General features: G+C 47.4%; 1 protein-coding gene and 1 long non-coding RNA gene across 7 annotated transcripts; one reads left to right on the top strand and one right to left on the bottom strand.

Moving 5' to 3' along the window:
* Positions 1 to 4620: 4620 nt before the first annotated feature.
* Positions 4621 to 11612, bottom strand: LOC119314506. Of its 6 annotated transcripts, none has more exons than XM_037589215.1 (13): positions 11405 to 11612; positions 8128 to 8375; positions 7924 to 7978; positions 7451 to 7578; positions 7220 to 7370; positions 6867 to 7131; positions 6701 to 6782; positions 6537 to 6603; positions 6363 to 6420; positions 6199 to 6280; positions 5698 to 5961; positions 5412 to 5591; positions 4621 to 5293 (listed from the first exon to the last, which is right to left on the bottom strand). In XM_037589215.1, exons 1-13 carry the CDS (start codon positions 11409 to 11411, stop codon positions 4940 to 4942), a joined length of 1941 nt encoding a protein of 646 aa, XP_037445112.1. In that variant the 5' UTR covers positions 11412 to 11612; the 3' UTR covers positions 4621 to 4939. The 6 variants fall into 6 exon arrangements, with proteins under 6 accessions (XP_037445112.1, XP_037445111.1, XP_037445110.1 ...); XM_037589214.1 differs by lacking the exon at positions 11405 to 11612 and adding an exon at positions 9991 to 10256 and having other exon boundaries at positions 6867 to 7113; XM_037589213.1 differs by lacking the exon at positions 11405 to 11612 and adding an exon at positions 9991 to 10255 and having other exon boundaries at positions 6363 to 6417.
* LOC119314508 lies at positions 5185 to 8239 on the top strand. Its single transcript, XR_005152337.1, has 3 exons — positions 5185 to 5320; positions 5937 to 6033; positions 8106 to 8239. It is a non-coding gene; the product is annotated as an uncharacterized LOC119314508 (long non-coding RNA).
* Positions 11613 to 13895: the final 2283 nt, after the last annotated feature.

Genomic DNA, 13895 nt, shown 5'->3' with positions numbered 1-13895 from the left:
ATGAAGAGACTCTGTTATGGCTTCGCTCCCAGATGTCCTGTTAACATTTCGGCCTCGACCCCTTTATAAAAGTTGTTCAAGTGGACGAGAGGCCTCAGTTTCCATGCCATATGATATGAGTGGTCATGGTCGCATGGAACACTGTCTTTTGCTCTATGGCTTCTGGTGCGCCTCCTCCTGATTTTTCTATCTTCTCCTTCTCTTCTTTCCATGTTCTCACTTGATTTTGTCCATATTTAGCCCATTTTATGTAGAAACACATCAAAGAATGGATTTGTGAAATCCTTTGCTTCATTGTTAATTAGTGGCAATATCAGAGCGAATATATCTCTTTAAGTGAAATATCTTGTTTTAAATAAAGGGTGAATGAGTGTAAAAATATCACCCACCACCTATTTCATCAATATGTGCTAGTGCTTTAACTGTGTGGAAGAGGACCAAGAAAAAGACATCAAGGATGTTGGAGTATTTGACAACTAGTGAAAACAGGTGATGTGCTCCTGAATGAACTTTTAACTCATGTCAGTTCAACCTTTGAACTGTTAACTCGTGACTGTTGAACTCTAAGTGTTGAACCCATTGAACTATTAAGTCATGTGTACTGATGTTGGGTGGATGAATGAACTAGTTGATGGTGATCTAGATTGTTGATGAATAATGCATTTTTCATGATGATCTAGATTCTTGTGGAATGGTGCATTTTTCATGTTGACATAGCTTGTTGATGAATGAAGCATTTGACTTGATAATCTTGCTTATTGATGAATGATGCATTTTATATGATGATCCTGCTCGTTGATGAATGATGTATTTGGCATATGGTTAGGGTAATCCAAAACCATTTGCCATTTTTCATCGTCGATGACAAAAAATATGGTTAGGGTAAAGCCAAGACCCTTTGGCATTTGTCATCGTAAGATGGTTAGGATAAAATCTAAATCTTTCGGCATTTTTTGTCATCGTCAATGACAAATATGGTTAGGGTAAACATAATACCATTTGGCATTCGTCGTGGTCATCAACGACAAATATGGTTAGGCTAAATCCTAAAACACCATAGCATGTCAATATCAAAAATATATCTGATAAATTCAACATAAAAAACAAAAGGAGATATATGATAATTTCAGTAGCACAAATTCTGATAAATTCAACACCAGCATCATTTTTTATAAACTTAGTACGACAAATGTGACATTACAGCATAGCAAGTTCAACATCATAAATTCATAAAAGCAACTTCATACATCACAAGCATACTTTGGCTCCTCCAAAATACATAAGGCTCAGTTCTTATTAATAATTAGGCTTCTAAAAAAGTTAGGTTGGGGTTCTAGAATAAGCCATGGAGGAGGCAGTTTATTTCCACATCCAACAATAAGCCCCAAAAGAAATAAGTAGTCTTGTAACAAAATAGGCCGGGCTTCTAGAATAAGCTATGGAGGAGGCATTTTATTTCCACATCCGGCAATAAGCCCCAAAATAAATAAGTACGCTTCTAAAAAAATAGGTTGGGCTTCTAGAATAAATCGGGGAGGAGGCAATTTATTTCCACATCCAGCCATAAGCCCCAAAAGAAGTGGCCTTAAGTCTGATGGCACATGGATTAAAACAACTTTTACATTTCACTCATCACAAATTCCCTTGATCCTCTTAATATTGCTCTTGTTCACCTCCCCAGCTTGCAACATGTCAACAATGGCATGCTCAAGCTTCTTTTTCTCCTGCTTGAGCTCATCAATACCTTCAACTGTTGTTTTCTTTCAATTCGTAATCACATCTGCTTCAGCAGTCTGAATGTGCTTCAACTGCCTCTTTCTTCAGCTCCATGTTTTCCTTCCCAATCTTTACCCACTTCTTCCTGTGCTTGAAGAGCAATCTTCTCCTCTTCACTTACCCTAAGAAAACTTCTCATAATTCTCCTTGTGCACCTTTTCTTAAATAAATGCAAAAACTTCTTTGGCATCCTTAATGATCTTATTGTATTTTCTCCACTTGTTGCTTCTTCTCTTTTGCTAGCATTGAAATCCACTTTGCTTGAGCAAAATTGTCATTGATTGTGCCTTCCTTGGCCTGCTCATACATACCCCAAATCTACTTCACATCGGGCCATTCTAAATCCAACCACTCCACAACACCACAATTGTACCCATTATGAAAATATCACAAGGCAACATTTAACTTGTGGCACTAAAATGAAATAATTCTTTCCGCATTGAATTTGAATAATAAATCTTCAACATTACACAGTAAATACAATGAGCAATTCTTTACGCTGAATAGAGTTTGGTCTTTAATCGACCCACTTACAACACAAAGCTTGGTCATTAGTAAACAACTATTTCAAATGACACCAAACTATGTGCATATGAGCATTTGTACTGACCATTTTTCACACACTTATATAACACATTAAACAAAGCATTTGTACTAACTAACTAACATATCCATGTGCACACTAATAAAAAGATGTATGCGCACACGATTATGAATAAGATTGAGCTACGTGCACAAAAGTAATGAAATGGAAACAAAATACTCACACGTGCAATGCAGCCATAGAACCTCTTGCCAATGATCATGCCTTCCAATGCAACGAGTCTCTCCGCCAACAGCTTATAGATGCAAAGCACTTATCCCGTACCCACACCACACCAATCCAAGCCATCCGTTGTGGCTGGACACTAAAAGAGCACGAACAAGCAACAAAAATCAAAGATTGAAGTCAAATCAAGCTCAAATAGAAAAATCCACACTTCCAGGAACCCTAACCCTAGTTCGGAGAAGACTAACGTAGGGCTTGTAGCCATGTTCTTCCGAGAGCGGCATCACAGACTCTGAGCTCATCTCGCCATCATTCCACGGGGCCATGGTTGCGGCGGTCGGTGGCGATCCTGCTCGGGTGTCGGTGGTGGCGATGGTTGAAAGGACCGAGGAGGAAGAAGGTTGCGCCGGGGAAACGGAGTGACCGAGCAACTATTTGGTTGGGCTAGATAGCTAAGAGCAACTCTAACAGACCCCGCATCCCGCCCCGACCCGTAAAATAACCGCCAAAATGCGGGCTGAGGCGGAAAAACCCGCCCAATCAGACCCCGTATCCCACCCTGGCCCGCAAAAATTTTTAGGGGGCGCGGCAAAATTCCGCGCCCAACCCAGGAAAACGCGGCTGCGGTGGCCTGCATATAAGAGGAAGCGGGTGGTGGGGAGACATTTCATCCCACGCTTTCTCCCACTAACCACCTCTCCTCTCTCCTCTCGCGCCGCCGCCGGCCGCCGCCCAAGATTCCGGCGACCGCAGCCGGCAGGAGCACGCCGGAAGGCCGCCACGCGCACGAGGCCTCCCCCTCCCCCCTTGCGTCGGTGGGCCGCCGGAATTGCAGATCTGCGGCAGTTCATCGCGGGCCACCGGATTTGGCTTTTTCCGGTCGCCGGTTGCTGCCCCAAGCTATGGAGTGGTCGGGGAGCCTCTCCCGCAGCCCAGGCAAGGGCGCATCACCGCATGCAGGTGCGAGTTCGTCCGCCCACCGTCGCCGAAGGTTTGCGGGCATGGACTCGTTCGGCCGTCCACCGGGCTCGGCGCTCGCGCAACGTCTTTGTGGCTTGCCGATGCCGCTCATAGAGTGTGACGACTGCACGCGGAAAGTGCTGCGGCTCACTTCGAGCATGCCGAAGCACCCCGGATGGGTGTTCTTCAAATGCGAAAACGACGGGGTACGTGCACTTGCGGTAGCTCGTTTCATAGCTCATTCTTTAGTTCGATTGCGGTAGCTCACTTTGAGCTTCTTTTGTGTAGGACGAAGGATGCTCATTTTGGTTTTGGGAAGGCCAATACATTGATTTGTTGATAGAAAGAAATTTAATAGATGTTAGTGCACTCCTTGGTACAATCGAAAGCAATGATGCGGCTGCATGTGCAACTAGAGGGGAAGCAACGTCTACTTCTTTGAAACCAAAGATGAAGAATGAAGAAAGCAAGATCAAGAATCCGCAGATCAACAATGAGTGCATGGAGAAGATATTGCTTCAACTAGTGGGAGCAGTTATGAAAGTTGGAAATATTCTAAAATGCATACTTGTGGTTCTTGTTTTCTTTGGTTTTGCTATTCTAGCCAAGATTTGGTGATATCTTTTGTATCTAATGTTGTTGCAAAAGCAAAGAAAAACATTATGCTAGATCAATTTAAGTTGCAAATCTAAGTTTTGCGGGCCGGAAGAAGCTGCGTCAGATCAGAACTCGCAGAAGCCGACCCGTAAAAAAATATATTCCATTATACGGGGTCTGCATCTGTGCCAGTCCGCGCCGGCCCACAAAAGCGATTTTGCGCGAACTACAAACGCATTTTGCGGGACGGCGGGATGCGGGTCTGCTAGAGTTGCTCTATAAGGCATATCGTCTAACGATCGTTACCCCGTACCACGTGGGCGTGGCAACCTGGTCTCATTGTCAGTTATCTTGTCAAAGCACGCTTAATCAAGATTTTAGTGGTTCCAGCAAAAAAACTTACGAAAAATGGTGGGCTTCCGCAAACTGTTCGCGATTCGGTGGTTTTTTGAGAAAACATGAGCTGCGATGATTTTAGGCAAAGAGAAAACATAGTTGTGTTTGCAAACTCCCTTCAATTCTATCGAAAACAAGTATATCTGCCTTAAATTCCACATGGAAACACAGGGGAAAACTACATTATCCCATTTCCACATTATTGAAACTTTAAAACCGGTCGATGAACAGAAAACTATGCTAGTCACAGTTAAAATTTGTCCCCCTCCCCCTCCCTGCCTCAGCCACTCACAAGTCACAAGTCACATCACACGACCGCTATAATTTTTCTCAGAACCATCCTCTGCTGTCAGGTCAAAGTAAACGCAGCGCCAGGGACCGACGATCTCCTTTCTTTCTTTAAGATCTACACTTCACTCTCTCACTCGCCAGTCGCCACTACTAGATCAGCCTGAGCTGCGGCGGCCGTCTGGCCCCGCCGCCGCCGCCGCCCTGGTACGGCCCGCAGAGGAGCTCCATCTGCGGCGGCGCCATCGCCGGGGGAGCATGGAGCGCCTGCATCGGCCGCAGGGGGCCGGACGACGGCATGTCCCGGAGCCGGCCGCTCTGCCACGCCGCGGCGGCCGCGCCCTCTGCCGCTTGCCTCGGCTGGTACTGGGAGAAATGGTACTGCCACATCTGCTGCTGCTGCTGCGGAGTCGGCGCGAACTGCTGGAGCTTCATGGCGCCCTGGCTCGCCGGCACGCCGGGGTGCGGCGCGTAGCCCGGGCCGCACATGTACTGCTGCATCTGCTGCTGGGCGACATCGGTAAACAAGATCAGGTGAGACTCTGTTAGATCAGAGCTAAGATGACTGCATTTGCTGGCACTTCTATTTGAACAAGTTCAGATATAAAATGTGCAAAGGGAGAACCTGCTGGATTGACATCACGGGCGCCATATTCCCTCTGCTGCTACAAGGGAGATGCGAATACGACTGATACGGCGCCGGACCACCGCGGTGAGTGCTGATCATCTGGGGATGTATATACTGAACATACTGTGGCCCGGAGAATGCTGCCGAGGTGGGCAAGTTCATGAAATCGTTGCTGACCTGAAAGAAGCAGCATGCCATGTCAAGACTGAAGACAGAACCACAGAAGAAACTGGACTACTGGAGTAGCAGCAGTGCTGATCGAAAGGCGGTTATGATCACAAACCATTGCTTGCCGACCAGGAGCCATGTCGCAAACCCCGATAGAAGGCTGAGCTGGGATCCTTGCGTCGAAATGCATACCATTCTTATTCAAGGTGGAGCCGCTTGGAGAGCTCGAAATGCGGCTGCGTGATCTTTCCTGGGCGATTACTTGGTTTTGCGACGCCTTATCTTTGTCCAAATGGTTTTGGATAAGATGACTCACATAGGCATGGGTAACACTTCTCTTCCATGTCTTTGCAGGACCACCATTTTCAGGAAGGGAAAGCTGTGAATAAAAAGGATGTATTTGTCAGCTCAACAGCCAAAGTGTTCAAGCTTGGCATTTAGTTATGTACAGGTAAATCCTTTCAGGAGTAAGAATATATATATAACTTGAGCAACCAACTTGGCTATGATTTTAGGTGTCCCATAGATAATTGAGTAGCAATGTCGCAAAAAAAAAGATAATTGAGTAGCAGGGCCAATTTGTTTCACTAAAATTAGAGTTGATAAAATACTTGACCTTGTCATTATTTGCAATTGCCCAGGCAGTAGTAATTTCTTTGCCAGATATTGTGCATGCACCCAATGTACTTGAAGAGGGCCTGTAAAACAACAGACATTAGCGCTCTTCTTAACAGCTAAAAAGAGTGTAGAAAACAGTGTCAAGTTTAGGCAGCAACTTACTTTTTCGAAGACCCAGTTGAGGTACAAGGTAGCGGAGCCTGGATTGCAGGCATAACTTCTGATAGGGATGATGTAACAACAGATTAGCTAACAAGTAATAGCAGCATCGCCAACATTTTAGTAGAATCGCGTGTCATAAAATAACTGTCGTGGCATTCTGAAAATAGGATTTACCTTTGGCACTGCTATTCTCATATTTTGTTCTATTATGTGCCACAAAACCAGATTTATTGCGATTCAGCTGTATAAAAAACATATTGTGGGGAGTTCATGAAACATTCGGACAAAATGGAAATTACAACTGTACTTTCAGAGAGCAAAAAGAGAAGAAGCAATACCAGCCAGTGAGGAGTCTCCTTCTTTTTCTGGTTAGTTAGACTTAGACTACCATCAAAATGTGCCTTCGGCTTCTTCGAAGCGCTGTAAACAGAAGTAAACATGAGAACACCGTCAACAATGTGACAAGGTAAGAGAACCGAGGACATCCAGGAAGCAATTCCCCACCTTTTATTCAAGGACTCTTTAGGTGGACTTGGCGAATTCACAAAAAGTCCGAGAGAAAGGTCCTGTATCTTCCCATCTTTGGGAAAATCAGGATTTATGCTGATGCGAGGAGCACCTAGAGCAGGATTTAGTTGTGGAACACTAGCAGTAGCAGTTGGTTCCACTTGTTGATCTGCGCAGGCAGACTGCGTAACCACGTTAGCATCAATTGGCAACAAAGTTATTTTGTCATCCTCCTTGGTAGCTCCTGTAGGAGTAATCACACCTGAATTACAATGCAGCATATTACTCAAACTGTACAGCCTCAGTTATTAGTATGAAATAGGCATAAACAGGAAAGAGTGAAGATCAACCTTCTGAACAAGAAGTTGAGGCAACATTTGTGTTTGAGATATCTTGCTCCGTCGCCATGTCGGCTGCTGGCTCAGAAGGCGGGGCTATTTGGGATAGTGCTAGCAAAGTATCAGCAAGCACTTCCTCCTCCTTGGTGAAAGAATTCGATGGCTGCAAGAAACCCATAGTTCACTTGCAAAGTCTTGGATTATGACAAAATGAAGAGCAGTTTTCAGACAGGAGATACATACCATGGTCTCATCGGTTCTTGTTTCACGATCCATCTGAAAAATCTGAGCACTGATAGCTGAAAGATGACGCCTCTTCTTGGCATGCCGCGGCGATGAAGGAACAGTCTGACCGACGCGCTTGATTATGGCTGAAAGTAGAACACTCATGATTGAAATTTGAACTTGGTGCTTTGCCAATTGTTGCTTAAGAAATCATCTAGACTGTGGATGGCCCAATAGTAGAAACACTAACATCATTAGTACATTCAGGGGCCAGCTAAGTTAGATATGCTATTAAAAATTGTTACTACTATATTACTTTGTAAAACCACCAGCATTGTTGTTGGTTAGCCATCATCAAATCTGAGAACCATCAGCCAGAGATGGTCCTATGCTAGTATATGCAAATGAGTAGGTAAAGATGGAAAGAGAAAGGGACAAAGCTGTCCCTGTTCCCAGCTTTAAGAGACACCAAATGCAGCGATTAGTGGTACCTGATCTCAATTTCCTAGGAACCGGCGGGTCCACAGCATCACAGCCCTCAGCCACCTTTGAATTTGCAAAACGAGAAACAAATTAAGCTGTGCATAAACAAATACAGGAGGCAAATGAGTGGACCTTTTTCTGTTGTTTGGGAATAAAATGATTGAATGAGCTTCACTTCACTTCATTTCAGGGAAGGCAAAACAAGGCATCACCTTTCCAAGGGTCCTCGGCCTCTTCCTGATGATCAGGCTGCTGCTGCTGCTAGGAGTGGTGGCTCTGGTGAGTGAGGAGAGGACTGCATCGTCGTCGCGGCCTCCGTCGGAACCTTCTTCGGCCTCGCCGCTGCGGTTGTTCATGTCGCTGTTGGTTGATCTCCACTTCAGGGGCTTGGGTTTTTTCCCTTTCTTACGCTTGAGCTCGGCGATGTGATCCCCGCCCTCGCTCTCGTTTATGTTGCTGTCTGGAAATAGTGTTCAGAGGGGAACTGAGATTAGAAAGGTAATCTGATGGAATAGCCGTTGTCAAGCATCATGATATAGTAGTGTGCAAGGCCGTACTTCTAGTACAGTACTTGTTTCAGGTTTTTAAAGCTATTATCCCCCTTAAAAAATAAATTAATTTTTAGACAGAAAATAAAAGAAATTAGATGCATCAATGGCTTGGAAATAGCAGAAACTGCTGTACAAACTGTATAGTGTGTGTTGCAAGGACAAATTCCTGGAAAAAAAAGAGGAGAAACAGAAGACTGTGTGATGGTTCTGTGTAAAAATCTGCAACTTCCTTTGGCATGAAGTCCAGATGATCCAGAAGAAAAGACCAGAGCAGTAAGGCTTGTATGTTTTGAGAGAGAAAAAATAAAAAATAAAATCGAATGGTCGCCGGTGGGGGGGAGATGCCCTAACTGAATCAACTAAAAGGCCCCCCAAAAAGCCAGGATAAGAGCAGCAAAGTTAGATAGGAGGAAAAAGAAGAAACAGAATAATACTATAGGAGAAGAAAGCACCCAATAAACAAACTCCTTTTTTTTTGCAAACCATGCAGGAGAACTGCATGTCAAAAAAAAAAAATAGTTGTAGCAGAAAAAACAAACTCTCAAGGGACTCTAGAAAGTACTGTATTAGCCGAAAAAACAAGAATTGATTTCCTCCCATTTACGCCGTATCAGCGCCGTTGATACACAGCCCACGACGGCCAATTTCTGTTGCGGAAAAGGACGACCGGAAAGCCGAGGGCTAGCGTGGTACGTGTGCACACATCTCCCTACACGTCGGCATGCAGTAGGTGCCAAGCGTTGCGGCCCAAGGCCACAAAGCCACAGGCCACAAGCCAGAAGCGAGCATCACGATATCGACATCGATATCTCCGGGAAATTTCTTCACGGAGGAGATCGGAAAAGGCGGCACAGGATATGGATCGCTAAGCGGAAAAAGGCACGGAAGTTTTGGTTCCTTGTGGCAGTGGGAAAAAGATAGTCTCTTCCCAAAATTGTGCAGGCTGAGTTCCATTGGAGAACCAGAATGGAGCTCAAGTTGATCAGGAAATCGATTTGGAAGCAGGGCTGTGGAGAATTTTGGTTGCCGTTCGGTGCTTGGTGCTGGGAGCTGGTGGTGGCCTGGTGGTGGTCTCCACTCTCCGGCCGGCCGGCCCCCCAAAGTACACGGTGCTCATCTAGTTCTAGGCAATGATTCCGGCCACGAGTCCGGCTGGTTGCTAACGCAAGATAAGAGGCTAATTTTCCAAGAAAAGAACCTTAAAACCAATCACAGAAGCCCACTGGCCACAGTGGTTCTGTTCTGGCAGGAGCAGCGCCCCACCAGCACACCATCCACCTCCAGAGAGAGAGAGAGAGAGAGAGAGAGAGAGAGAGAGAGAGAGATTGCTGTTTATAGGGGGAGAAGATAAGGGGCATTCTGGGGAGGACGAGAGAGAGAGAGAGAGAAAGCAAAGCAGCAGAGTTTGTTCACTGTAACCATCATCTGATCTGATGGAGAAGGAGTAGGCCATTGGGGCAGTGCGATGAGATGAGAGAGGAAGCTGGGAAGAGAGCAGAGCAGAGGACACACACACACACGTACCAGCGGCGGCAGGGGGAGGCAATGAAGTCGGCGAGGAGGAGGAGGACGAGGAGCCGCTCCTTATCACGTGCCGCCTCGTGACCCCAACCACCGCCGCCAGCCCCTTCTTCTCCCTCCGGCCCTCGTCCTCCATGTCCACCACCATCCAAAAAGCTCACCCCCAAAAGGTTCTCCTACAAATCCTCTCTCTCTCTCTCCTCACACTCACACCTACACGGACATACACACGGCCAATGCGTCCATTAGCATGGAAGAGGAGAGGAGATGGGGGGCGGGGGCAGAGGGGGGCTCTTTAATAAGGAGGGGGAGCAAAGTGAGTGAACAACAACTTTGTTTCCTTTTCTTTATGGGTGAGTGAGAGATAGTACTCCCTCCTTCCGGGTGTATAAGTCATTCGCGTAGTTCTAGGTCATTAATTTAAGGAATTAAATATGTGTTATATGTCATGAAAAATATACCACTAGATTTTCACACGGATGTAGTTTTTAAATATATATTTTTTGTCACATACAATACATATTTAGATAATTAAATTATCGACCTAGAACTACGCGAATGACTTATACACCGGGAAGGAGGTAGTACTACTTACTAGTCGCCGTACTAGTGGTGCGGGACTGGGACAAGGAGACAGGCGTCCCAGAGGTCAGCAGCAGCGGTACGATGGAAGCAACATCAGGGAAGGGAAAGATTGGGCGGATAGAAGACGAGAAAAGGAGCGAGCCAGCGAGCGAGCTGCTTGCTCCTGTGAATGATGAACCGGGAAGGGAGGGATCGGATGCCGGGAAAGGCGGAGAAAAGGAGGAGGGATTCTCACTCGCTTTCTTGCCTGAAAACGAAACCCGGCCATGTAGCATTGGATTGGTTGATGGATTGGATGGATCTTTTCTTTAGCCCCAGGAATCCCACCCCAGAAAGAAAGAGAAAGGGAGAGGAATATGGCGGCGGTGTCTTTGCATTGCGCAGGCAGCGATCGATCGATCCATCGACCCCTTCTCTTTATCCGTCCAGATCCGAATTAATGCGGAAATCTCTGCTCACTTAATTCTTCCGAGTAATACTCCAGTACTAATGTAATCGCCATTAATGAAGGACGGGAAATCTCTGCTCTGTTTTGGAAGCGAGTAGTGGGGGAAATGCGGTGCGGCGATGAGACGTCGATGGGGACGGCTGCTTGGGCCGTGGATGGATGGATGGATGGATGCTTGATGGAGAACACAGGGAACGCAGGGTTTACCCTGAATTAATGGTGGCAAGCTGGAAAACACGGAGGTAGTAACGGCGAGAATCGACGGGAAAGGCACGGATTAAGCGGAGGGAAGAAACGGAACGCACCCCAGGAAACACGAACCAACTGTTCAAGTTCAACCAAATCAAGAACGTAATCAACGCTTGTGCTCGTACGCGTACCCACCTCGCATCGCGTCGATCGGCGCCGCCCCTCCTCGCGCCGCGCAGAATCCTCCCAGCAGCGGCGGCGGTGGCGGCCGGAGGAGGAAGAACGGCGAGCAGAGGATGGAGAGGAGAGCGAGCGATCTCTGTATGGGAGGGAGGGAGGTGGTTGCTTGTCTGGAGGAGGAAGAAGGGAGCGGTAGTAAATGGGATTATGGGAGGGAGGGAGGGGGAGGCCGGGGGGACGTCGGCCCCTTTTCGCCGTGGCGTGGGCGTGAGCGGAAAGCTGCCGCCGCGAGCGCCCCCCGCCTGGACTGGACTGGACTGGACTGGCCTGCGCTTGCCCTCACTATAAATCCTCTCGTAGGCTAGGCTCGTAGCGCTCTCTCTCCTCACATGTACTGCGTGTGCGCGGAGGCGGACGGACGGCGGTGATTGGCCCGCCGCGATATCTCCGTCCCTCCCCTGTCCAGTCTACTCCATCCCCCACTTAAACACTCCTGCTGGCTACAGGCTGCAGCCTCCTGTGGGTGTTTCTGGTGAAGACTTTGTATTGCTCGCTGCCGCGGCTGCGAGAAAAGATATGGCGATATCGGCAATTCAAGTGCCGCCAGCCGAGGCAGTCAGAGTCTAACTGCGTACGGGCAAGCAGTGCAGATCACGATGATGGCCTTCCTTTCCTTTCTTCTGCGCCCCACCCGCCATTCAGTCAGTCAGAAACTCAGACTCGGGACATTGTAGTAACAAGTTCGTTTTTTACTCGACTGAAGCACACTAGGTGAAACAAAGATGACAAACTGTTGGGAAGCAAAATTCCTGTCATACGAGTCAATAAAGGCGAATTTTAGCATGATCCCTCCTGCCTCCCCTTCCTCTTACCTTTCCTTTTCACACGAGAGGTACGAGTTTACAATACATCCGAGTCATTGATTTGATTAAGTAATGGTCAGATTAATTATTATCTTCTTACCTACAGTGTGAAAAGATGGGGTAAGAGGGAGCATGTTGAAAGTACTCGTCAATGAATCGTCAGGCCAATCCTACACCGCTGATTCGAGTGTTTCGACCCACGCTCGAGAGAACAAGCAAAATCCCCTTCTCACCTTTTTTTTTTTGAGAAACAATCCCCTTCATACGCGAGTCAAAGGAAACTCCAAAGCCGATCACCAAATGGACATCATCAACTGTTTATGGACAGCCCGATACCAACCAGGTAATGGTGGGCCAGGTAAAGAGAGAGATGATGGAGTGGGACACATGGACTATGTGGACAATAGCCCATGTAATAGTGGGCCAGGTGGACGTCCATACTACCTTCTCGAGCCTTCCGCCAATCTGGTGCCAGTTTGTGAGGTTTCGGCCGTCCAGACCAGGTGAGGACAGTTTTGATGACCACCGTTGGAGGATGGCTGAAATTGTCCGCGCGGTCAAGCTTGGACAATTTGCTGACCCATGTTGGATTTTTCCTACCTCTCTCCCGAATCAATCCCCAATCCCTTTCCTCTCTCCTACCTCCAACCCCTTCTCCGCCGAGGTCGTCATCCACCACACCTCCCATGTATTCTCTGTCAGCGCCATTCGTGTTGGATCCATGGCCCGTCCTGCTTCTCTCGATGCGGCTCTCGGACCACCGCGCATGCCGCCGTTCTCTACCACATCGCCGGCGAGCCCAAATCCCCGTCGTTCTCCGTTGTACACCTACTCAAATATTGCCCAAATTATGCTCCTCCATCCCCACCTCGTTGCCATTCTATGCATATGTCTATGCCTTAATAGAAGGGGATTATAAATTTGTAACGCCCGGATAATTAAGCAACGGTAATCCCACATTAACGATGCCACGTCGCTTCAATTACTGTTGCTAATCTCGCGTTAGTTTGAGACCGATTCAAATTCAAATTCAAAATTAAGCAAACAATAAACTTTTCAAACGTTAAAACTAAAATGTTCAGAGTGTGCCAATTAATGCTTAGGTATTTATGATGAAGGAAACACAGTTTTATAGAATGCCTAAATATTTTAAAATGAATTAAAACAGAAGGGAATAAATAAAAAGGAAAGAACAAAATCAGAAAACAAAACTAACAAAATAAAAAGAAAAGCAACCCCCCCTCACTGGGCTTCGGACCAGCAGGCCACCAGTCCAACTGGGCAAAGGCCCAACCGGCCAGCCCACCCACACTCCCGTATCCCCTCTCATTTGAAACCCTAACCCCCCACTGCTCCCACTCACACCCACTCCCCCTCCTCCCATGTCGCCACCCCTTCCCCGATCCGATCTGGATCGGGGCCCGACCCGCCCACGACCGCGCCTCGGCGCTCGACGCCGCCGTCGCCTGACGCCGTCACCGGACCCCGCCGCCGCCCGTCGCCTCGTCCTCCTCCTCTCCTCCTTGCCGGCGACACATCCCCGTCCTCCTTCCCAAAGGCTCCACCGAGCCTTGCCGCCCCTCTGCTCTCCAACGCCGGTGAGGGACGCGCCCTCCTCCTCTTCTCTCGACCCCGTGCGCCAC

This window comes from Triticum dicoccoides, chromosome 6A (assembly GCF_002162155.2).
Source record: "Triticum dicoccoides isolate Atlit2015 ecotype Zavitan chromosome 6A, WEW_v2.0, whole genome shotgun sequence".
NCBI classification, from domain to species: domain Eukaryota; kingdom Viridiplantae; phylum Streptophyta; class Magnoliopsida; order Poales; family Poaceae; genus Triticum; species Triticum dicoccoides.
The sequence above is the reverse complement of the archived record's forward strand: the minus strand, read 5'-3'. Positions and strand labels throughout refer to the sequence as shown.